Source organism: Cherax quadricarinatus, chromosome 25, assembly GCF_038502225.1.
Source record: "Cherax quadricarinatus isolate ZL_2023a chromosome 25, ASM3850222v1, whole genome shotgun sequence".
Lineage (NCBI taxonomy): Eukaryota > Metazoa > Arthropoda > Malacostraca > Decapoda > Parastacidae > Cherax > Cherax quadricarinatus.
Window position 1 is genome coordinate 37,081,140 of NC_091316.1, and position 26,826 is coordinate 37,107,965.

The following is a 26,826-nucleotide window of genomic DNA, read 5'->3' on the forward strand; positions in this document are numbered from 1 at the left end:
TGGATGGGGGATGCACTAGTCTTCGCACTGAATTATTCACGCTAGTTAAGTGATGACGTAAATAGAAAGCTGCATTGCAGATGGTGACATCGTTACTTTGCTAGCACAACACCACACTGGCATTTATCCGGTGGAGACGATAGTGACACGTAACTAAGAGATGCAATAATAACCAGTAACCAACAGAAACCCATATTGTCAGTGTTGCTTTCTCTGGGAAGGTTATTTTTCAAAAGGACGCATTTCAACTGACTCAGTATATATGTATAGATAAATGGTTCTGAGAACCTACACGAGGACATGAAAGGTGTTTGGAACACAACTGCTTATAATACCAGCTGGGATAAACAAGTACAATATATTAGATTTGCAGTTACAAAAGTCTTAAGTAGGCAGTCGATCAAGGATATACCGTTTTCATGATTTCTTGAGTAAATCCGACAGTTGAGTTAGCACAAAAGAACCCTGTCGATTATGTGCGCTCTGGAGATCTAAAAGCACAGGACAACAAAATCAGTTACTAACACACAAAATTGAGTTATTTTTGGGGATGGACCATTGATCACCATATCGACCCCAGCCCGATATCTTAATCAAGTCAAGCCAGTAATCGTCTTTCTAGGTAAAGCCTGAAGACGACACACTCTAGTATGAGCTTCACCACCAGCATGGGTATCTGCTGGAGATTCCATCCCTTCGGACTCCTCTCTACGATCAGAATCAGAAATTTCTATATTTCTCCTTTCTCATGATAAGACTATACGTTCTAACTACCTCAGGAAACAACTCCCAGGTAATTAACTCTCGGACCGTCGCAGCAATGCGTCTGTACATATTAGGTGCTCCCATATAACTAGTCATTTTCGATAGTTTTTCGCACAGACAACGATAAACGTTACCTTGTCATATCAGAAGCTCGTCTAAATACCCATCAACGGAGGAATAGAGAACATGAAACTATTATAACATTGCACAAATATCTACGGAGGTACATTCATAAGTGTATATATACACCTGTGTTGATAGATAATAAGGAGGTTATGAACACCTCCACTTACAACCGTGGGGAATATGACTGACACCTCGACGCTAAGAACTGAGAGATTATCAAATAAAAATCATAATGAGATTAAAAATGCAAGATCCACAAAAGGGACAAAGAGACAGGACCAGCCGTATAAAACACTCCTACTAGATAACCCAATATACAGAGTTTGGTGTGTGTGTGTGTGTGTGTGAGAGAGAGAGAGAGAGAGAGAGAGAGAGAGAGAGAGAGAGAGAGAGAGAGAGAGAGAGAGAGAGAGAGAGAGAGAGAGAGAGAGAGAGAAAGAGAGAGAGAGAGAGAAAGAGAGAGAGAGAGAGAGAGAGAGAGAATGAGTTCGATGTTTATGTGAGAGGTCAGAGACCTCCAATTTCAACTGTATCTTGAGACCCAGTGACTGTTGTGCCGTGGCTTGTCCACAGCTCAGAGAAGTGCCCAGAGTGATTGAATAGCTATACCACACTGAGGTGCTCACCTGCCACTACAATTTACGTATCAATTACGCATTGGATATTTTTTATACAGTGCACATATTTTCTGATTTGTTTCAAGAACAAACACCACTAGGCGCAATATGCTACTTTGATGATAACCTGACTAGAAGATAACCTGACTTACCTAGAAGAAGACAAGTCACATACCTAGCAAATAACGATAGTCACTTACAAAAACGCCGACAGAATCATCTATCTGTGAAACCACTGTAACACATTATGCCTAGCAGAGGACGACACCATTGCTTACCTACTATAAACGACATTGTAACATACTTAGTAGAAGACGACAATTGACAGCATCACTAACCTAGCAAAGAACGATAGTGATAATTAACTAGCCGAAGACTACAGCTCCATTTACTACTGGAAGATAGTAGCGTCACCTATCAGAAGACAGCGTCACTTAGCAGAGCACAACAGAACCATTTACCTAGCAAATGTGTCACCTAGCAAAAGACGACAGTGTTACTTACCAAACTGAAGATCACACGTTCACTTGCCATGCAAAATACGACAGTATTTGCAGGGCAAGTGAAGAGAGTCCTTGAAATATACATTCTGTAACAATAGCCCAAGCATACTTCCTTGTTTAGCGCTTGCACCAATAGAATGTCTTGTTGACTGTCCCATTGAGAACTACCTTGAAGGTAGGCATAGTGCAGAACCAGCTACCCCGAGTGCTTGTGGTGTTACCAAGAGCCCTTGGTGCCATACTGGGTCAAAAACCCCAGGAATGTACAACAGCTGATCTTGGATTCAACCAATGACTGGTGCCACTTATTGGAGATGGAGAGGTTTAACAGTAGATCAGCAGCTGAGTGACATTTAATGTTAGTCTTAAAACGCTGTCGTCTTCCATGAGATTATTTTCTCAAGATTCTTGCCAGTGATTGACAGAAGTGACACTGGTCTGTAGTTGCTGATTTCCGCTCTGCTCTTTATTTTATGAACAACGACTACATTTGCCTCTTGCTAGGCAGTGCTGATAGATGCAAGTTAGAGGTGATCCTAGTTGGTGTGCACATCTACTCTAGACTCTTGAACTCAACTTATCTACACCCACAGCCTTTCATTGTTCCAGGGAGAAAATGCACTTTATCCTGCCTTATCGTCACAACTGACAGCCTTGACTTAGTTCTTGCGGCTAGCCAAGGAGATTTTCTTGCTGGATCAGGAGCTTGCATCTTGGCAGCAAAATATTCGGCAAATAGGTCAGTTTTCTCCTGGCTGCTGGATGAGGTGGTCCCATAATGCCGATTTAGAGGTGGAATAATTTCATCAGGAGCCCACTTTACCTGACGCCAGTTTTCTTTTTGTGTCAGCCTCCCATCTAGACATGGCGCACTTTTGGACTTCTTTCATTTACTAACATGGCTGCCTGTGCAGGTTCCTATTATTGATAATGGGATGGCTTATATACATAGCAGTAGATGACAACGTCACTTTTCTAGCAGATATCAGCATAATTTACCTAGCAGAAGACGTCAGATCCACTTACCTTTCAGAAGACGATAAATTCACCAAGCTGATGACGACAGCGTCACATACCTAGCAAAAGACGACAATACCATTTACCTATCGGAAGACGACATCATCATTTTCGTAGCTGAAGACGATAGCTCTCTTTATCTAGCAAAAGACGGCGCCATCACTTACCTATTAGAGGACGACAGCGTCACTTTCCTCGCAGAAGACAGTCATTTGCTTTGTAGAAGACGACAGCGTCACTTACATACCAGAAAATGACAACACAATTTACCTACCCAAAAATTACAGCAACTTACCAATAACTGTGAGATTTATCTTAGAATTGCGTGTCGGAGACTTCTTGAAGTCAACTCGGCAGCGATAGAGACCATCATCCGAGCTCCAAACAGTCTTCAGGTAGAGACCAGAGTAACCAGAAGTCATGTTAAACTTGGCCCTGTTTTTGAGCACTGAGAGTGGCTGGTGTTTGGGCTGTGTGATACGTCTGTTGCGCATGTCAACTCTGTAAAAGAGAAGATGTCAGCTGAAAAATAATACTTAAGATGATGGAACAATTCACAAGTGACCTTTAACACAAAACAGCTGGAACAATTCAAGTCCATTTCTTATAGCTGTGGCTGCGACAATACAAAGCTCACCTGCAATACTAAAGGTCAAATAATTTACACATAACACTCGATGCCGCAGATGGAATAATTAGCCATCTCTTATTTTTTTATTTATCTCGGGAAAATCGTAATAAACAATAGTAAATACAGTAACTTAGAGAAAAGCTACGGATGGAACACCAGGAATGGCGGCATTATAAAACCCAAGCTATAGCTCTTAATCCCTTCACCATGAAGTGTACTAGAAAGATTCTAACATATGGTAAATTTAAACACTGCAGGAACTTAGGTGGGTCACCACTGAGGCCACATAGCAAAATTGTTAGGAAATCTCTTACCACCAGGCCCAGTGACGAGATCTAGTTCACGACCATTCAGTCCCATTCTTATTTATCAGATAAAATCTTAGTGAACGATTGTAAATAACACAGCTGGATAGGTTGATGACTGCCGTGCCCAGGGCTTCATTCTAACTGAATTTGTTGAGATTACAATCACTTCTAATATCTGGTTTCATTGACTAAAGCACTGACAGTAAGTCGTTAGTGTCGTGACAACTTTGTAGGTACTCAGTATTGTGACTGAGTTAATAATGAGGAATATTACCAAGATGTAAGTAGTATGATGAGAGAGAGAGAGAGAGAGAGAATGTGGGGGAAAGGCTGTGGGAGTTCCTGGAGAGAGTTCCGGGGGTCAACGCCCCCGCGGCCCGGTCTGTGACCAGGCCTCCTTAGGTCAGTGTCCCAGGATGCGACCCACACCAGTCGACTAACACCCAGGTACCCATTTTACTGATGGGGAACATAGACAACAGGTTGAAAGAAACACGTCCAATGTTTCTACTCTGGCTGGGAATCGAATCCAGGCCCTCGCCGTGTGAAGCGAGAGCGTTAACCACCAGGCCACCAGAGCCCACACAAAATTGTTGAAATAAAAGAGTGGAAAAAATTTTTGAGAAAGTAAAATGATGGCTGTGACAGAGTCGAGTGAGTAAGTATGTCTCTCATACCTCTCTCACTCAGTCCTTCATTTCCTTTCTCTCTCTCTCTCTCTCTCTCTCTCTCTCTCTCTCTCTCTCTCTCTCTCTCTCTCTCTATCTCTTCTATTCTTTCCCACTCTACCTCATTTTTTCATGCATCTTTCACTCTCTCATTACTTTCCTCCTCACTCCCTCTTTCTCTCTATACTTTCATTGCACTTCCCTCCATCACTATATATTTGCTCTCCTTAATTTATTCCAAATACCTTTCCAGCCTCTTTCACTGCGTCTTTCTTTTCCCCTCGCAACTCTTTACATTCTTTCATTTCTGTCTCCTTCACTCCTTTCATTCACTTACTTCTCTCTGCTTCTATAACTCTCCTCATCTCTTTCTTTCCAGCTCCATTGTTCCTTCACTCATTCGTTCCTTTCTTCCTTACTCAATTCCTCCTCCTTCTCCTCTGCTCTCTCTCTCTCTCTCTCTCTCTCTCTCTCTCTCTCTCTCTCTCTCTCTCTCTCTCCATATTTATACAGGCTTTGACAAGGTTACGATAAGGATTCCTAACTTTATTGACAAGCTAGAAGCTGTTACCTACATCAGCTCATTTGAAAGAATTTTTGTTATGAGACATACAAGTAGGGAACAGAATGAAGTTGGAGCCATCTCTAGGCCAGCACTTTCATTTGATCAACTGACTTATCTCGTTAATATCATTATGCTGTACGAATGTGTTCCAAACCCGAGTCGTCCTGGGGATAAATGATCTCAGATGAAGAGATGTTCTGGAGAATAGTACAGCCACAGTGACGTTCCTGCTTTCTGCCCGTCTTGTGGTATAGAAGCTTGCTTCTCGCTGTCCTCAAAGTGGAGCCAAGTGTAGTATTTTGACAATGTTGGCCTTGTACTTAACAGTAAGGCCGCCCACATCCCTCCTGTCTTGAAGGCTCTGTTGGAATGGCAGATCTATCCAGAACTAATCCAGGCTAGTGATGAGACGTCTTGCCCTGTTCTCTACTCGGTCAAGCAGTCGCAGATGAGATGGGGATAGGCAAACCAAGAAAGTGGAGCATACTCAAGGTGTGAGCGTACTTGTGCTTCATACAGAATCTTGCAACCCCTACTGTCAAGCGAGATACGTCGAAGTGCCGTAAGCTTCCTGGCTGCCTTGTTTACAATATTTACAACGTGGTTCTTAATGGTCAGTTTGGAATAAAATTTCACCCCAAGGATATCAACTTTTTCCCCTGGTACCAACATTCTCCCATTCATCCTTACTATTGCTCCGGCATATATGCATCATGGTGCCTAGAGACCATCATCACTTGTGTTTTCTCAGGTGCAAATGTTACCTGCCATCGGTTTCCCCAAACCGATATAGCTCTTAGCTGGTGATTGATGTAGCTTTGAACAGCTGGCATTTCTTCTCTTGGATAAGTAAATGTCAGAGTACAGTCGTCTATATATGCATGGGATTCAGGGATGAGACGAAGAAGGTCATTAAAGTAGACATTCCATAACAATGGCCTAGGTACACTTCCTTGTTGAACACTTGCCCCAATAGAATGTCTTGCTGATTCTGTTCCATTGAGAACTACCCAGTGCTTGTAATTTTGCCAAGAGACCCCTGGTGTCACACTCGGTCGAAAGCACAAGCAAGCAATGTCCAGTGCTACCACACAGCTGACTTTGGATTCTTCCAGTAACTGGAGCCACTTAGTGGAGAGGTTTAACAACAGATCAACAGCAGAGTAACCTTTCCTGAAGCCATATTGTCGGTAACAAAGTAGTGAGTGGTAGTCAAAAAACTCTGTCATTTGTCTTGAGACTATTGTCTCAAGGATCTTGCCAGTAATAGACAGGAGTGACACTGGTCTGTAGGTGCTGAGTTCTGTTTTGCTCTTCTTATTCGTGAACAGGGACTATATTTGCCTCTTTCCAAAGAGAAGGCAATTTACACTGTACTAGGCAGTGCCGAAAGATTCGAGATGAAGGTGCTGCTAGCTGGTCTGCACATCTTCTCAGCAATCTTGGGCTCAACTTGTCTGGGCCCAGAGCCTTTCCTTGGTCAAGCGATTTAAGAAGATGCACCTCCTCCTGCTTTATTGTCACCACTTGCATTTTGGTAGCAAAGTGTTCGGAAAAGGGGTCCGCTTTTTCTTAACTACTAGTACAGGTGGTCTCATCCTTTTGATTTAGAGATGGAATGAGTTCATCAGGCAGATAACCTTGTCCGTCCTTGACCAGGGACCAACAGGTTTTGGAACCTACTCTACCTGATGCTAGCTTCCTTTTAGTGTCCACCTCCCATTTACAGATTGCCCACTTTTGAATTTCACCCATATGCCTACAGGCTTGCCTGTGCAAGTTCCTGTTGTAGGTACTACGATGTCTTTTTATACCTTCGACATGCCTTGTACCTAGAAGTAGCAGCCTCTCTACAACGAAAGGCTGACCTGTAGGATTCGTCACATACTGCCGGTGAGGGAAATGTTTTTATTGTAGATTAAGGATGTGTCCAGTGAAGGCATTCACTTGGTTGTCAATATCCCCTTGGAGAAGAGCATTCCAATCGATTTTGGCGAGCTCAGAGCAAAGGGCTGGCCAATTACCTCTTTCCCATAGCCAGGTTGTGCGTGTGGACTCCTCACCTCGTTCTGTTGGGATCTTGAGTGTCGTAGAAACAGCCTTGTTGTCAGACGATCCAATATAGCCGAGGGGTTGACAAGTGACTATGCCTTCTGCCAGATCACTCACTACTGGATCAAGGAAGGAGCCAAAGATATGAGTAGGGAAATCAACGAAGTTTCTCATGTCAAACACTGCAAGAAGGTCATCAAAGTCCCTCTGTATAAGGTGTTGATTGAGGTCAACAACAATTATAATATGTTGACAGTTGTGTTGTAGCAGAAGGGAGTCCACATTTTCCATTAGGAAGTTGATGGGGTCTGCATGTTGCCACTGAGGTCTGTACATTGCACATACTAGTACAGACGTACTAGTGTTTATGCATAGCTTGATGAACATGATTTGAAGATGAGTATAGATGGCAACATCAATCTGCTGGGCATGTACAGTTCTAGAGAAGCACACAGCTACACCTCATCCACCTCATCCATGAGGTGTAGCCAGCAATTCTTGCAAAATTTTCTGGAGTCCTGTCGTCTAAAAATGTTACAACAACAGCTATCATGTCGGGACGTCGAGTGTTCTCAAAACTGTGTATAAGGTCTCCAACCTTAGTAATGAAACCTCTAATGTTGGCCGACAGGATGCTGATAGACTATTTCCTCATGTGTTCAGCTTGAGGAGGTGGGTGTGTAAGGCATGTAAGGTACTTGCCCTTGAGAGAGGTAGGGCACCGAGGCAACTGCTGGGATGTAGGTCTGTGGTCATGTGTAAGGCATAAAAACCACCTGCTGAGCTGAGATAGGAGTAGCTGAGTGGGTGACGTGTAAATGTGTTCACCAATTCAGAGATCCTGCTGGTTTGTTCCGAGAACAGGTCTCTAAACAGGTGGACCTATCTGTCAAGTTCCTTTCTCTTCTGACACTGGTCCTCCTGGTGTTCCCTCTTGTGGCGGTAATTGCACCTGGTATTTCGCAGGCAGATGTTAGTGGTGTGCCCCCTCCGGTGACAGCGAGAGCACTGCCCAGGTGCCTGGGAAGGTGGAGTTCTATTTGTTGCACCTCTTGTGTTTCGCTGCTGATTTATCCGCAGGTTCTCCTGCTGGTGAGCCTGATGACTGTGTATCTGATGAACTGTTTCTTGGGACTGTGTTGGTGGAAGGTGAGACGGCTGTAGATGTCTTCCTCCTTCACGTCCTCTACCACGTCCCTGTACAGTTCTGACAGATGTATCTCTGCTGTTTGTACTTTGGTGAAGCACCTGTTCAGGTGCAATGATAGTCCCCTGATTATTAACTGCACCAATCTCTGGTGAAGAAAATCCTGACTGAGTTCTTGCAGATGAAGCGCTACTGCCAGGTGTTGGAACAGTGTAGGCAGGTGTGCTGATAGCTGTAGGATCAGCGATGGTATGTTCGCTGTCTGTTGTACTGGAAGGTGCTGACTCTCTGTCTCTGTCTCTGTCTCTGTCTCTGTCTCTGTCTGTCTCTCTCTCTCTCTCTCTCTCTCTCTCTCTCTCTCTCTCTCTCTCTCTCTCTCTCTCTCTCTCTCTTTACACATGGTTTGATAAGTTTAGGTTAAAGACCCCTAGCTTTATTGACAACTTATTTACTAGTTAAGGATTCCTAACTTTATTGACACGCTAAGAGCTGTTACCTTCATCAACTCATTTGAAAGTATTTTTATTGTTGTGAAACATACAAGTAGGGAACAGGATGAAGTTGGAGCCATCTGTGGACCAGCATTTTCATATGATGAACTGACTTTATATATATATATATATATCTCTCCCTCCCCCCCTGCCTTTCAGTGCCTCTGTTCCTATCTTTTTCCTTGCCTCGCATGTAATTTCCATCATTGTTCTTGTATATGCACTAATATCATACCCTCTACTCATAGTATCACTCATAGTTCCCTCAAATCGAGCTTAGCAGAATGCTGACTAGAAGAGTGAATGACTAGAAGAGTGAATGTTCTGAGACAAGATGGAGTATGATTTTTTTTTTTTTAGCATTCAAGCTGCGAAAATCTTGGGTCAGGTTGAGTGAGGAACGTACAATGGATTTTTATGCAAAATGCGCAGTTTCGAATATTGCTCTGGACTGAATGATAATTTTTATAGATTATTTATCCCATTTGTAAAGAGTTTAGAATAAATACAAATAAATAAATATATAAATAAATATGATGATTGTAAACAATTACAAATTGCAAGCATATATCCCTGGTTGAAACATCCACCATGGATACTGCTCATCTCCAAGCTGTGAGAGCATTTCATTCTGAGGACTTCCTCCAAACACTTCCCATTTCGGCAGTGGGAACACGCCTCGACCCGCAGACTCTCCATATTGCACTGACTCACCGCTCTGCTGCCCCAATCCACATGGAATATACAAGTATTTGCGATGATGTGCAAACTGACCAATATGGTCTTCATGGTTTAAATTCCTCCAAAACCAAGTTGCTGGAAAGCAAGAAACAATGAAGGCAATGCCCTCCCTCAGCCGAGCATCCAGCTACAGCTCGATACCTGGCTGAGAGAGAGAACCCTGATCCCTAGCAACCAGTAATACTCACAATCTGCCTGGAAGGGATCAACATCTATCCTTGGAAGAATCAGGAGCTTTTAGCTTAGAACTATACCTGAACGTAGATGGAGGCTGATATCTACATCAGTCATAGTATCGGGAAACAGGGAGGTGTGGTGGATCACAGGGAGGAGCAAAAGATCAGCAAGCACACAGACATAGGCCACCAGTACCAATATGTCCGAGTGGGATCAGAGACTTTGGGACTATGGAAAAAGAATACCACACACTTCATGTTCCAGCGCCTCAAAGTGGCCATCCAGAGTGGAAATGCTTGCTGCATGATTGGTTCACGTCCAGCTTCGGAGGAGCTTGACGAGATTCATAAACTTTGATATATTGCACCAATATATTCATGTTTGTGTTTTATATATATATATATATATATATATATATATATATATATATATATATATATATATATATATATATATATATATATATATATATATATATATATATATATATATATATATATATATTTTATTTTTTTATTATCACACTGGCCGATTCCCACCAAGGCAGGGTGGCCCGAAAAAGAAAAACTTTCACCATCATTCACTCCATCACTGTCTTGCCAGAAGGGTGCTTTACACTACAGTTTTTAAACTGCAACATTAACACCCCTCCTTCAGAGTGCAGGCACTGTACTTCCCATCTCCAGGACTCCAATCCGGCCTGCCGGTTTCCCTGAACCCCTTCATAAATGTTACTTTGCTCACACTCCAACAGCACGTCAAGTATTAAAAAACATTTGTCTCCATTCACTCCTATCAAACACGCTTATGCATACCTGCTGGAAGTCCAAGCCCCTCGCACACAAAACCTCCTTTACCCCCTCTCTCCAACCTTTCCTAGGCCGACCCCTACCCCGCCTTCCTTCCACTACAGACTGATACACTCTTGAAGTCATTCTGTTTCGCTCCATTCTCTCTACATGTCCGAACCACCTCAACAACCCTTCCTCAGCCCTCTGGACAACAGTTTTGGTAATTCCGCACCTCCTCCTAACTTCCAAACTACGAATTCTCTGCATTATATTCACACCACACATTGCCCTCAGACATGACATCTCCACTGCCTCCAGCCTTCTCCTCGCTGCAACATTCATCACCCATGCTTCACACCCATATAAGAGCGTTGGTAAAACTATACTCTCATACATTCCCCTCTTTGCCTCCAAGGACAAAGTTCTTTGTCTCCACAGACTCCTAAGTGCACCACTCTCTTTTTCCCTCATCAATTCTATGATTCACCTCATCTTTCATAGACCCATCCGCTGACACGTCCACTCCCAAATATCTGAATACATTCACCTCCTCCATACTCTCTCCCTCCAATCTGATATTCAATCTTTCATCACCTAATCTTTTTGTTATCCTCATAACCTTACTCTTTCCTGTATTCACCTTTAATTTTCTACTTTTGCACACCCTACCAAATTCATCCACCAATCTCTGCAACTTCTCTTCAGAATCTCCCAAGAGCACAGTGTCATCAGCAAAGAGCAGCTGTGACAACTCCCACTTTGTGTGTGATTCTTTATCTTTTAACTCCACGCCTCTTGTCAAGACCCTCACATTTACTTCTCTTACAACCCCATCTATAAATATATTAAACAACCACGGTGACATCACACATCCTTGTCTAAGGCCTACTTTTACTGGGAAATAATTTCCCTCTTTCCTACATACTCTAACTTGAGCCTCACTATCCTCGTAAAACCTCTTCACTGCTTTCAGTAACCTACCTCCTACACCATACACTTGCAACATCTGCCACATTGCCCCCCTATCCACCCTGTCATACGCCTTTTCCAAATCCATAAATGCCACAAAGACCTCTTTAGCCTTATCTAAATACTGTTCACTTATATGTTTCACTGTAAACACCTGGTCCACACACCCCCTACCTTTCCTAAAGCCTCCTTGTTCAACTGCTATCCTATTCTCCGTCTTACTCTTAATTCTCTCAATAATAACTCTACCATACACTTTACCAGGTATACTCAGCAGACTTATCCCCCTATAATTTTTGCACTCTCTTTTATCCCCCTTGCCTTTATACAAAGGAACTATGCATGCTCTCTGCCAATCCCTAGGTACCTTACCCTCTTCCATACATTTATTAAACAATTGCACCAACCACTCCAAAACTATATCCCCACCTGCTTTTAACATTTCTATCTTTATCCCATCAATCCCGGCTGCCTTACCCCCTTTCATTTTACCTACTGCCTCACGAACTTCCCCTACACTCACAACTGGCTCTTCCTCACTCCTACAAGATGTTATTCCTCCTTGCCCTATACACGAAATCACAGCTTCCCTATCTTCATCAACATTTAACAATTCCTCAAAATATTCCCTCCATCTTCCCAATACCTCTAACTCTCCATTTAATAACTCTCCTCTCCTATTTTTAACTGACAAATCCATTTGTTCTCTAGGCTTTCTTAACTTGTTAATCTCACTCCAAAACTTTTTCTTATTTTCAACAAAATTTGTTGATAACATCTCACCCACTCTCTCATTTGCTCTCTTTTTACATTGCTTCACCACTCTCTTAACCTCTCTCTTTTTCTCCATATACTCTTCCCTCCTTTCATCACTTCTACTTTGTAAAAACTTCTCATATGCTAACTTTTTCTCCCTTACTACTCTCTTTACATCATCATTCCACCAATCGCTCCTCTTCCCTCCCGCACCCACTTTCCTGTAACCACAAACTTCTGCTGAACACTCTAACACTACATTTTCAAACCTACCCCATACCTCTTCGACCCCATTGCCTATGCTCTCATTACCCCATCTATCCTCCAATAGCTGTTTATATCTTACCCTAACTGCCTCCTCTTTTAGTTTATAAACCTTCACCTCTCTCTTCCCTGATGCTTCTATTCTCCTTGTATCCCATCTACCTTTTATTCTCAGTGTAGCTACAACTAGAAAGTGATCTGATATATCTGTGACCCCTCTATAAACATGTACATCCTGAAGTCTACTCAACAGTCTTTTATCTACCAATACATAATCCACCAAACTACTGTCATTTCGCCCTACATCATATCTTGTATACTTATTTATCCTCTTTTTCTTAAAATATGTATTACCTATAACTAAACCCCTTTCTATACAAAGTTCAATCAAAGGGCTCCCATTATCATTTACACCTGGCACCCCAAACTTACCTACCACACCCTCTCTAAAAGTTTCTCCTACTTTAGCATTCAGGTCCCCTACCACAATTACTCTCTCACTTGGTTCAAAGGCTCCTATACATTCACTTAACATCTCCCAAAATCTCTCTCTCTCCTCTGCATTCCTCTCTTCTCCAGGTGCATACACGCTTATTATGACTCACTTCTCGCATCCAACCTTTACTTTAATCCACATAATTCTTGAATTTACACATTCATATTCTCTTTTCTCCTTCCATAACTGATCATTTAACATTACTGCTACCCCTTCCTTTGCTCTAACTCTCTCAGATACTCCAGATTTAATCCCATTTATTTCCCCCCACTGAAACTCTCCTACCCCCTTCAGCTTTGTTTCGCTTAGGGCCAGGACATCCAACTTCTTTTCATTCATAACATCAGCAATCATCTGTTTCTTGTCATCCGCACTACATCCACGCACATTTAAGCATCCCAGTTTTATAAAGTTTTTCTTCTCTTTTTTAGTAAATGTCTACAGGAGAAGGGGTTACTAGCCCATTGCTCCCGGCATTTTAGTCGCCTCATACGACACGCATGGCTTACGGAGGAAAGATTCTTTTCCACTTCCCCATGGACAATAGAAGAAATAAAGAAGAACAAGAGTTATTTAGAAAAAGGAGAAAAACCTAGATGTATGTATATATATATATATATATATATATATATGTATATATATATATATATATATATATATATATATATATATATATATATATGCATGTGCGTGTCTGTGAAGTGTGACCAAAGTGTAAGTAGGAGTAGCAAGATATCCCTGTTATCTAGCGTGTTTATGAGACAGAACAAGAAACCAGCAATCCTACCATTATGCAAAACAGTTACAGGTTTCTGTTTCACAGTCATCTGGCAGGACGGTAGTACTTCCCTGGGTGGTTGCTGTCTACCAACCTACTACCTATATATATATATACATATATATATATATACATATATATATATATATATATATATATATATATATATATATATATATATATATATATATATATATATATATATGTATGTATATATATATATATATATATATATATATATATATATATATATATTATATATATATATATATATATATTATTTTTTATTTTTATTATCACACTGGCCGATTCCCACCAAGGCAGGGTGGCCCGAAAAAGAAAAACTTTCACCATCATTCACTCCATCACTGTCTTGCCAGAAGGGTGCTTTACACTACAGTTTTTAAACTGCAACATTAACACCCCTCCTTCAGAGTGCAGACACTGTACTTCCCATCTCCAGGACTCCAGTCCGGCCTGCCGGTTTCCCTGAACCCCTTCATAAATGTTACTTTGCTCACACTCCAACAGCACGTCAAGTATTAAAAACCATTTGTCTCCATTCACTACTATCAAACACGCTCACGCATGCCTGCTGGAAGTCCAAGCCCCTCGCACACAAAACCTCCTTTACCCCCTCCCTCCAACCTTTCCTAGGCCGACCCCTACCCCGCCTTCCTTCCACTACAGACTGATACACTCATGAAGTCATTCTGTTTCGCTCCATTCTCTCTACATGTCCGAACCACCTCAACAACCTTTCCTCAGCCCTCTGGACAACAGTTTTGGTAATCCCGCACCTCCTCCTAACTTCCAAACTACGAATTCTCTGCATTATATTTTAACCACACATTGCCCTCAGACATGGCATCTCCACTGCCTCCAGCCTTCTCCTCGCTGCAACATTCATCACCCATGCTTCACACCCATATAAGAGCGTTGGTAAAACTATACTCTCATACATTCCCCTCTTTGCCTCCAAGGACAAAGTTCTTTGTCTCCACAGACTCCTAAGTGCACCACTCACATTTTTCGCCTCATCAATTCTATGATTCACCTCATCTTTCATAGACCCATCCGCTGACACGTCCACTCCCAAATATCTGAATACATTCACCTCCTCCATACTCTCTCCCTCCAATCTGATATCCAATCTTTCATCACCCAATCTTTTTGTTATCCTCATAACCTTACTCTTTCCTGTATAGACATATATATATATATATATATATATATATATATATATATATATATATATATATATATATATATATATATATATATATATATATATATACATATATATATATATATATATATATATATATATATATATATATATATATATATATATATATATATATATATATATATATATTGTTGGTACAATATATTCATGTTTATAGGGCGTAGAACAACGTAGATATCTCAGATCTACATTTCGAATACTTCGTTCAACTCCCCAGTAGTGGGCCATGTGCCCAGAATGCTGCAGGCATTTAAGATCTGGATTGCAACACTGAGTCTGAAAGAGGAACTTGACCACCCTGTGGGCTTCGGTTTTTTATGATGAGTTTTTCACCAAGCTCTTTGAGGAACTTTAGAGCACACTTGTCCCATGTTCTAAGTGTCTCCGACCCTGTTGGGATGAAGTTATAGCAAGGGAAAAGGCCTTCGTATTTGAGGGTCTTCTGGATCTCCCAGTAGCTGGTAGCTCCACCTCCTTCAGCTACAGAGTAAGGCAAGTAGGTGTCTGCCAATGCTGTGGCACAGGTGTAATCTCAGGCAATCTGCTTACAATCCTTCCAATGTAGCATAGTGGCTCCATCAGGGTGCTTTTGTATTCCGTCAGACCTCTGCGCTATGGGTTCCTACTGAGCTGGGCAACGGGCTGTGGCGAGGCTTTATGACGTCGTTGGCCTCTTCATGTCTAGCATACCTCCCTTCTGATGTGTGACACACGAGACCACAAAATCCAAATTAATCAGCAGTCGCCCTGCCGCAAATACACCTACATTCTCTGAGTATGGGGGCGGCTAGGAGACGAGCAACACCAATCCGAATGGCCTGTGGGTTGAGTCGAGAGCCCAGGGAGGAATTGGGAGCAGCTAGAAATAAATCTCCTAAATGTGGTGCCTTCACCGCTAGGAGACGAGCTTTGTCCTTTTCTGAAGTGTTAGTGAGCATTGTCTTAGCGATATATTCCATGATCGGTTTGTCCCAGAGGGACTGTTTGTGCTCTTTGGGAAGAGCTGGTTTACTGGAAGAGTCTGCAAGGATGTCCCACTGCATGGCTGCTTCAGTGAACCTGGGGTCTTGAGCTTCTACCGCGTCTCCCAAGAGTTCGGGGACAATCTTCTTAACTAATCCATTGGAAGCCAAACATGAAGACAGAAATGAAGGTAAAGCTACCTGCGTTGCTTTGCACACCCTGTACCTGCCAGTCGCACTGGGAGGGTTGCCTGATCCCATTGTTGATCTTCCAGTGACAGATTCAGTGCCTTCTTAAAGATTTATCACAGGAGTACGTCATATTCGTTGAATGTTGGGTTGTCAAAAGAGAGTGTGCACCTCAGGAATTAAGAGAGGTTGGCAAAGACACCTTGTGAGGAGATACAGGGTATCTTGGGCATCAAGATTGCTAATTCTCTTCTCCATTCCTTTCAGATCATCGAGTTTGTCCTTGAGGACTGTGTCGATGGCGTGATGACACAGCAGTGCTCCCTAGAGGATACTGTTGGATGGAGTGGTAGGAGAGACGTCAGGGAGGATTGCTTGCACAGTTCTGATTATTTCCTGGATGGCTATGATGATTTCACACTCGGAGGGAATGAGGATGAGACCCATGGCTTCTCCCTGTGTCTTCACACGTTGTAGGTCCTCTAGTGGGGACTCTTCAGTACCTGCCAGAGTGCCATCATCAGGTACCAGACACTGAGCTCGTTGCATAGGCTGGAAGTTAGTTCTCTTACTACCAGGCACAAAAGAATTGGAGTGAGTGGGTCAGCCTGCTGAACTCCCTGCATATACATATATATATATATATATATATATATATATATATATATATATATATATATATATATATATATATATATATATATATATATATATATATATATATATATATATATATATATATATATATATATATATATATATATATATATATATATATATATATATATATATGTATATATATATATATATATATATATATATATATATATATATATATATATATATATATATATATATATATATATATATATATATATATGTCGTGCCGAATAGGCAGAACTTGCGATCTTGGCTTAAATAGCAACGCTCATCTTGCCATATAAGACAAGTGAAAATTTGTGTATGCAATAATTTCGCCAAAATCATTCTGAACCTAACGAAAAAAATATATTTCACTGTGTTTGTTTAATATTAAATTATTGTAAACAAATCTAAAATATATTTAGTTGGGTTAGGCTAAAATAAATTGTTCTTGTTATAATAAGGTTAGGTAAGTTTTCTAAGATTCTTTTGGTGCAATATTAAATTTTTTTACATCAACATTAATGAAAAAAATATATCTTTAAATGTATAAGAGAAAATTTTAGAAAGAACTTAATTTTAAATGAGTTCTTACTAATTGACCAGTTTTACATATTCGGCACGACACACACACACACACACACACACACACACACACACACACACACACACACACACACACACACACACACACACACACACACACACACACACACACACACACAACTTTCAACACACCGACCGTATCCCACCGAGGCGGGGTGGCCCAAAAGGAAAAACGAAAGTTTCTCCTTTTACATTTAGTAATATATACAGGAGAAGAGGTTACTAGCCCCTTGCTCCCGGCATTTTAGTCGCCTCTTACAACACGCATGGCTTACGGAGGAAGAATTCTGTTCCACTTCCCCATGGAGATAAGAGGAAATAAACAAGAATAAGAACTAGAAAGAAAATAGAAGAAAACCCAGAGGGGTGTGTATATATGTGCTTGTACATGTATGTGTAGTGTGACCTAAGTGTAAGTAGAAGTAGCAAGACGTACCTGAAATCTTGCATGTTCATGAGACAGAAAAAAGGACACCAGCAATCCTACCATCATGTAAAACAATTACAGGCTTTCGTTTTACACTCACTTGGCAGGACGGTAGTACCTCCCTGGGCGGTTGCTGTCTACCAACACTGCAACAGGCCTACTGACCCATGCGGAGCAGGTCAATGTCCCCCAACCCGGATTAGCCCGATGACCCGCCCAGTCTGGTCAACTCCACTCAAGGATGGAGCACGGCACCAGACCCAGCAGCACAAGCTAGTCAGGTCCAACTCACACCCACCCACACCCACTCATGTATTTATCTAACCTATTTTTAAAACTACACAACGTTTTAGCCTGAATAACTGTACTCAGGAGTTTGTTCCACTCATCCACAACTCTATTACTAAACCAGTGCTTTCCTATATCCTTCCTGAATCTGAATTTTTCAGCATGAAACCATTGCTGCGAGTCCTGTCTTGGATGAAAATTTTCAGCACGCTATTTACATCCCCTTTATTTATTCCTGTTTTCCATTTCCATTTATACACCTCGATCATATCCTCCCCTAATTCTACGCCTTTCGAGAGAGTGCAGATTCAGGGCCCTCAGTCTATCCTCATATGGAAGATTTCTGATACATGGGATCATCTTTGTCATCCTCCTCTGTACGTTTTCCAGAGCATTTATGTCCATTCTGTAATACGGTGACCAGAACTGAGCAGCATAGTCTAAATGAGGCCTAACCAAGGATATATAGAGTTGAAGAACAACCTGAGGACTTCTATTATTTATACCTCTAGATATGAAGCCAAGAATTCTGTTAGCTTTATTGAGAATACTAATGCACTGTTGTCTTGGTTTTAGATTACTGCTAACCAGAACTCCTAAATCCTATTCGCAATCAGTAGAATTAAGATCTACATTATTTAGTTTATATGTGGCATGGTTATTTAACTGTCCAACATTTAGAACTTTGCATTTGTCAATATTAAACTGCATCTGCCACTTCTCCGACCATTGCATCAGTCTATTCAAATCATCCTGGAGTGCTCTAGTGTCCTCATTAGAATGAATTGGATGGCTTATTTTGGTGTCATCAGCAAATTTGCTTACGTCGCTATTTATTACCTTATCTATGTCGTTTATGTAAATTGTGAACAACAACGGGCCCAACATTGGCCCCTGAGAAACACCGCTTGTGACGTGCCCCCATTCTGATTTCTCCCCATTTATGCAAACTCTTTGCTGCCTATTTGTCAGCCATGCCTCTACCCAGGAAAAAATTTCTCCTCCTATTCCGTGTGCCTTAAGTTTCCTCAATAGCCTCTGATGTGGAACTCTATCGAAAGCCTTACTGAAGTCCATATACACAATATCATATTCATTACTATGATCTACCTCCTCAAACACCTTAGTGAAAAAAGTTAGTAAATTCGTAAGACGGGAACACCCCTTTGTATAACCGTGTTGAGATTCATAAATCAATCTGTGCCTGTCAAGATGGCTACAAACTGCTTCGGCAATTATTGATTCCACAAATTTTCCCACTATGGAGGTAAGGCTTATTGGTCTATAGTTCGAAGCCAAGGACCTGTCACCTGCCTTGTAAATAGTTATTACATTTGCCATTTTCTACTTATCAGGCACTATGCCAGTTTGAAGTGATATGTTAAAAAGATTAGCCATAGGTATGCTAAGTTCCTCTTTACATTCCTTTAACACCCTTGCAAACAGTTCATCAGGGCCTGGGAATTTGTTAGGTTTTAATTTCTCTATTTGTCTGAGGACCATGTCACTAGTTACCACAATCGTACATAGCTTATTATCCTGTTCTACATAATATATTATTTCAGGAATATCGCTAGTATTTTCCTGGGTGAAAACTATATATATATATATATATATATATATATATATATATATATATATATATATATATATATATATATATATATATATATATATATATATATATATATATATATATATATATATATATGTATGTCGTGCCTAATATGTAAAACTGGTCAATTAGCAAGAACTCATTTAAAATTAAATCCATTCTAAAATTTTCTCTTATACGTTTAAAGATATATTTTTTTCATTAATGTAATGTAAAAATTTTTAGATGAATGGTTCAGAGAACCGACATGTTGATAAATTAGACACATGTGCAACTCTTGGGTATCTTTATTGAGGAAACGTTTCGCCACACAGTGGCTTCATCAGTCCATACAAAGGAGAATCTTGAAGAACAGGAGGAGAATGAGGGACTGATTACCTCATTCTCCTCCTGTTCTTCAAGATTCTCCTTTGTATGGACTGATGAAGCCATTTTGTAAATATTTTTAATTTTGCACCAAAAGAATCTTAGAAAGCTTACCTAACCTTATTATAACAAGCGCAATTTATATTAGCCTAACCCAACTAAATATATTTTAGATTTGTTTACAATAATTTAATACTAAACAAACACAGTGAAATATATTTTTTTCGTTAGGTTCAGAATGATTTTGGCGAAAATATTGCATACACAAATTTTCACTTGTCCTATATGGCAAGATGAGCGTTGCTATTTAAGCCAAGATTGCAAGTTCTGCCTATTCGGCACGACATATATATATATATATATATATATATATATATATATATATATATATATATATATATATATATATATATATATATATATATATATATATATATATATATATATATATATGTATATGTATATATATATATATATATATATATATATATATATATATATATATATATATATATATATATATATATATATATATATATATATATATATATATATATATATATATATATATATATATATATGCAATAAGATCACAGTAAACAGGTGATTTTAAAATATGCAAAACAACCACTGTGAATGAGTAGTGAAATTCCAAGCACTTTCGTGACTACTCACATTGTCAAGGAACTATGAAAGTAATACATCAAAGGAAGGCCATTAAAGGGCTTAGACTACACCTCACAGTCAACTCCCACAACAAAGAAACACCTGACGCGCGACAATACCGGACTCATAAGAAAAGAGGAACACTGCAGTAGGTCCGCTGGTCCAACTAGACAGGTCCTCACGACATCCCACTAACAAAATATTCTACCCAAGAAATAAGGTTTATTATTTGTCCAATGTATTATTAATCTCCAGCCAAATTTTATTAATTATAAATGAGTCTAATTTATATAAACCTAAGGAAATATTCATATTATTTTCAAAACTGCTTTTTATGAAACAAGATTCACTTATATTTCTGTAGACCATGGACTTGCTTGATACAACTTTCTCAACTTTTTGAAAACCAATTGGATGGTTAAAATCTCTTACATGAATAAATAGAGCAGTGGAATCTTGTCCAGTTCTTATGCTATATTTATGTTGTTTTAATCTAGGTTCGAGACTTTTACCAGTTTGAAGAAATATCCAAAATTTATGAAATAGGCATTGATCTGAAATACCCGAGAAATGTAATTGATAAATCATTTAAAATTGCTAGAAATACTTTTTACAACCCACAAAGTGACACCCAACCTTATTCAACTAAATATATGTTGGTTCTCCCTTACCATGAAAACTTGGTTGATATGCCTTCTCTTCTTAAGACTTTTAATATTAAAGTTGTATTTAAAAATCTTGATACAGTAAAAAAAAAAAAACTTTTGATAAAGAATTCCCCCCAAAATGCTGACGGATGTCTATAAGATTCCTTGAAAAATTTGCGATAAAATTAAAACAACATAAATATAGCGTTAGAACTGGATAAGATTTGAATGCTCTATTTATTCATGTGAGAGATTTCAATCATCCAATTGATTTTCAAAAAGTTGAGAAAGTTGTATCAAGGAAGTCCATGGTTGACAGAAATATAATTGAATCTTGTTTCATAAAAAGCAGTTTTGAAAATAATATGAATATTTCCTTATGTTTATATAAGAACATAAGAACATAAGAATGGAGGAACACTGCAGAAGGCCTACTGGCCCATGCGAGACAGTTTATTTTTTTATTATCACACTGGCCGATTCCCACCAAGGCAGGGTGGCCCGAAAAAGAAAAACTTTCACCATCATTCACTCCATCACTGTCTTGCCAGAAGGGTGCTTTACACTACAGTTTTTAAACTGCAACATTAACACCCCTCCTTCAGAGTGCAGGCACTGTACTTCCCATCTCCAGGACTCAAGTCCGGCCTGCCGCTTTCCCTGAATCCCTTCATAAATGTTACTTTGCTCACACTCCAACAGCACGTCAAGTATTAAAAACCATTTGTCTCCATTCACTCCTATCAAACACGCTCACGCATGCCTGCTGGAAGTCCAAGCCCCTCGCACACAAAACCTCCTTTACCCCCTCCCTCCAACCCTTCCTAGGCCGACCCCTACCCCGCCTTCCTTCCACTACAGACTGATACACTCTTGAAGTCATTCTGTTTCGCGCCATTCTCTCTACATGTCCGAACCACCTCAACAACCCTTACTCAGCCCTCTGGACAACAGTTTTGGTAATCCCGCACCTCCTCCTAACTTCCAAACTACGAATTCTCTGCATTATATTCACACCACACATTGCCCTCAGACATGACATCTCCACTGCCTCCAGCCTTCTCCTCGCTGCAACATTCATCACCCACGCTTCACACCCATATAAGAGCGTTGGTAAAACTATACTCTCATACATTCCCCTCTTTGCCTCCAAGGACAAAGTTCTTTGTCTCCAGAGACTCCTAAGTGCACCACTCACTCTTTTTCCCTCATCAATTCTATGATTCACCTCATCTTTCATAGACCCATCCGCTGACACGTCCACTCCCAAATATCTGAATACGTTCACCTCCTCCATACTCTCTCCCTCCAATCTGATATTCAATCTTTCATCATCTAATCTTTTTGTTATCCTCATAACCTTACTCTTTCCTGTATTCACCTTTAATTTTCTTCTTTTGCACACCCTACCAAATTCATCCACCAATCTCTGCAGCTTCTCTTCAGAATCTCCCAAGAGCACAGTGTCATCAGCAAAGAGCAGCTGTGACAACTCCCACTTTGTGTGTGATTCTTTATCTTTTAACTCCACGCCTCTTGCCAAGACCCTCGCATTTACTTCTCTTACAACCCCATCTATAAATATATTAAACAACCACGGTGACATCACACATCCTTGTCTAAGGCCTACTTTTACTGGGAAAAAATTTCCCTCTTTCCTACATACTCTAACTTGAGCCTCACTATCCTCGTAAAAACTCTTCACTGCTTTCAGTAACCTACCTCCTACACCATACACTTGCAACATCTGCCACATTGCCCCCCTATCCACCCTGTCATACGACTTTTCCAAATCCATAAATGCCACAAAGACCTCTTTAGCCTTATCTAAATACTGTTCACTTATATGTTTCACTGTAAACACCTGGTCCACACACCCCCTACCTTTCCTAAAGCCTCCTTGTTCATCTGCTATCCTATTCTCCGTCTTACTCTTAATTCTTTCAATTATAACTCTACCATACACTTTACCAGGTACACTCAACAGACTTATCCCCCTATAATTTTTGCACTCTCTTTTATCCCCTTTGCCTTTATACAAAGGAACTATGCATGCTCTCTGCCAATCCCTAGGTACCTTACCCTCTTCCATACATTTATTAAATAATTGCACCAACCACTCCAAAACTATATCCCCACCTGCTTTTAACATTTCTATCTTTATCCCATCAATCCCGGCTGCCTTACCCCCTTTCATTTTACCTACTGCCTCACGAACTTCCCCCACACTCACAACTGGCTCTTCCTCACTCCTACAAGATGTTATTCCTCCTTGCCCTATACACGAAATCACAGCTTCCCTATCTTCATCAACATTTAACAATTCCTCAAAATATTCCCTCCATCTTCCCAATACCTCTAACTCTCCATTTAATAACTCTCCTCTCCTATTTTTAACTGGCAAATCCATTTGTTCTCTAGGCTTTCTTAACTTGTTAATCTCACTCCAAAACTTTTTCTTATTTTCAACAAAATTTGTTGATAACATCTCACCCACTCTCTCATTTGCTCTCTTTTTACATTGCTTCACCACTCTCTTAACCTCTCTCTTTTTCTCCATATACTCTTCCCTCCTTGCATCACTTCTACTTTGTAAAAACTTCTCATATGCTAACTTTTTCTCCCTTACTACTCTCTTTACATCATCATTCCACCAATCGCTCCTCTTCCCTCCTGCACCCACTTTCCTGTAACCACAAACTTCTGCTGAACACTCTAACACTACATTTTTAAACCTACCCCATACCTCTTCGACCCCATTGCCTATGCTCTCATTAGCCCATCTATCCTCCAATAGCTGTTTATATCTTACCCTAACTGCCTCCTCTTTTAGTTTATAAACCTTCACCTCTCTCTTCCCTGATGCTTCTATTCTCCTTGTATCCCATCTACCTTTTACTCTCAGTGTAGCTACAACTAGAAAGTGATCTGATATATCTGTGGCCCCTCTATAAACATGTACATCCTGAAGTCTACTCAACAGTCTTTTATCTACCAATACATAATCCAACAAACTACTGTCATTTCGCCCTACATCATATCGTGTATACTTATTTATCCTCTTTTTCTTAAAATATGTATTACCTATAACTAAACCCCTTTCTATACAAAGTTCAATCAAAGGGCTCCCATTATCATTTACACCTGGCACCCCAAACTTACCTACCACACCCTCTCTAAAAGTTTCTCCTACTTTAGCATTCAGGTCCCCTACCACAATTACTCTCTCACTTGGTTCAAAGGCTCCTATACATTCACTTAACATCTCCCAAAATCTCTCTCTCTCCTCTGCATTCCTCTCTTCTCCAGGTGCATACACGCTTATTATGACCCACTTCTCGCATCCAACCTTTACTTTAATCCACATAATTCTTGAATTTACACATTCATATTCTCTTTTCTCCTTCCATAACTGATCATTTAACATTACTGCTACACCTTCCTTTGCTCTAACTCTCTCAGATACTCCAGATTTAATCCCATTTATTTCCCCCCACTGAAACTCTCCTACCCCCTTCAGCTTTGTTTCGCTTAGAGCCAGGACATCCAACTTCTTTTCATTCATAACATCAGCAATCATCTGTTTCTTGTCATCCGCACTACATCCACGCACATTTAAGCATCCCAGTTTTATAAAGTTTTTCTTCTTCTCTTTTTTAGTAAATGTCTACAGGAGAAGGGGTTACTAGCCCATTGCTCCCGGCATTTTAGTCGCCTCATACGACACGCATGGCTTACGGAGGAAAGATTCTTTTCCACTTCCCCATGGACAATACAAGAAATAAAAAGAACAAGAGCTATTTAGAAAAAGGAGAAAAACCTAGATGTATGTATATATATATATATGCATGTGCGTGTCTGTGAAGTGTGACCAAAGTGTAAGTAGGAGAAGCAAGATATCCCTGTTATCTAGCGTGTTTATGAGACAGAAAAAGAAACCAGCAATCCTACCATCATGCAAAACAGTTACAGGTTTTTGTTTCACAGTCATTTGGCAGGACGGTAGTACTTCCCTGGGTGGTTGCTGTCTACCAACCTACTACCTTTATTAATAAAGACAGGTCCTTATCAAAACGACCTAAAGCTACCCAAGAAATAACTTCCGTACCCAACGACACCAATCAAACCCAGCCCCTCCCACTCATACATTTGTCCAATCTCTTCTTAAAGCTACCCAAAGTCTTAGCCTCTATAACCCCTCTGGGAAGACTGTTCCACGCATCTACAACTCTGTTAGAAAACCAGTACTTACTTATGTCCTTTCTAAATCTAAATTTAACCAACTTAAATCCATTATTTCTGGTTCTTACCTGGTTCGACACCCTCAGTACTTTATTAATATCTCCCTTGTTTATGCCCGTCATCCACTTATACACTTCAGTGATATCTCCCCTCATTCTACGCCTCTCCAGAGAGTGGAGATTTAAGGCTTTAAGTCTATCTTCATACGGGAGGTTCCTTACACAGTAAATCATTTTAGTCATTCTTCTCTGTATGTTCTCTAATGAGTCTATATCCATCCTGTAGTAAGGGGACCAAAACTGAGCAGCATAATCTAAATGAGGCCTCACTAGTGATGTATAGAGCTGTAAAATAACTTTTGGACTTCTGTTACTTATACTTGAGATAAATCCAAGTAATCTGTTGGCCCTGCTGTCTTGACTTTAGATTTCTGCTCACCATGACTCCCATGTCTTTTTCACATTCTGTATGATCAAGCTCTACTTCACCTAGATTATAGCTTCGAGGGTTATTTTCATTATCAAGGGCTAGTATCTTACACTTATCGACATTGAACTTCATCTGCCATTTTTCAGACCAAGACATTAATTTGTTCAACTCCTCCTGGAGTTCATTGCTATCCTCCTCGGAGTGAATTATACGGCCTATCTTTGTATCATCAGTAAACTTACTCATGTCACTCGTAATCCCTTCACCAAGATCATTAATGTAAATTATGAACAAGAGAGGGCCTAAAACTGATCCTTGTGGCCGTGACGAACTCTAGCTCAAGTCCCCTCAAAGCTATCAACATGAGGGGACTTGAGCTAGAGTTCGTCACGGCCATGCTAGCGGGAGATTCGTCTGTAAAAACTTGCATTTGTGGTCACAGTGGTGCCTATACTAACCTTCCTATGGTGTAGAAATACACCTAGTTGGACGAATCTTACTGAAGCTAGCTGGCCCAGTGGCTAACGCGACGGTCTGGAGTTTTGAGACTCTCTGACCGCGGGGTCAAATCCCGCCAGTGGTATGGTTTATGATCAGATGGGCTGTAGGATGTCCCTTAAGGTCCATATCCTTGAT

General features: G+C 40.3%; 1 protein-coding gene across 1 annotated transcript in view; it reads right to left on the bottom strand.

Annotated features, from left to right (window-relative positions):
* LOC128689900 (nephrin-like) overlaps positions 1–26,826 on the bottom strand; it is a 919,379-nt gene that overhangs the window by 363,545 nt on the left and 529,008 nt on the right. The window contains exon 3 of the mRNA XM_070088696.1: positions 3,324–3,529. Within this exon, the coding sequence (XP_069944797.1) occupies positions 3,324–3,529 (206 nt within the window). The remainder of the gene's footprint in view (positions 1–3,323; positions 3,530–26,826) is intronic.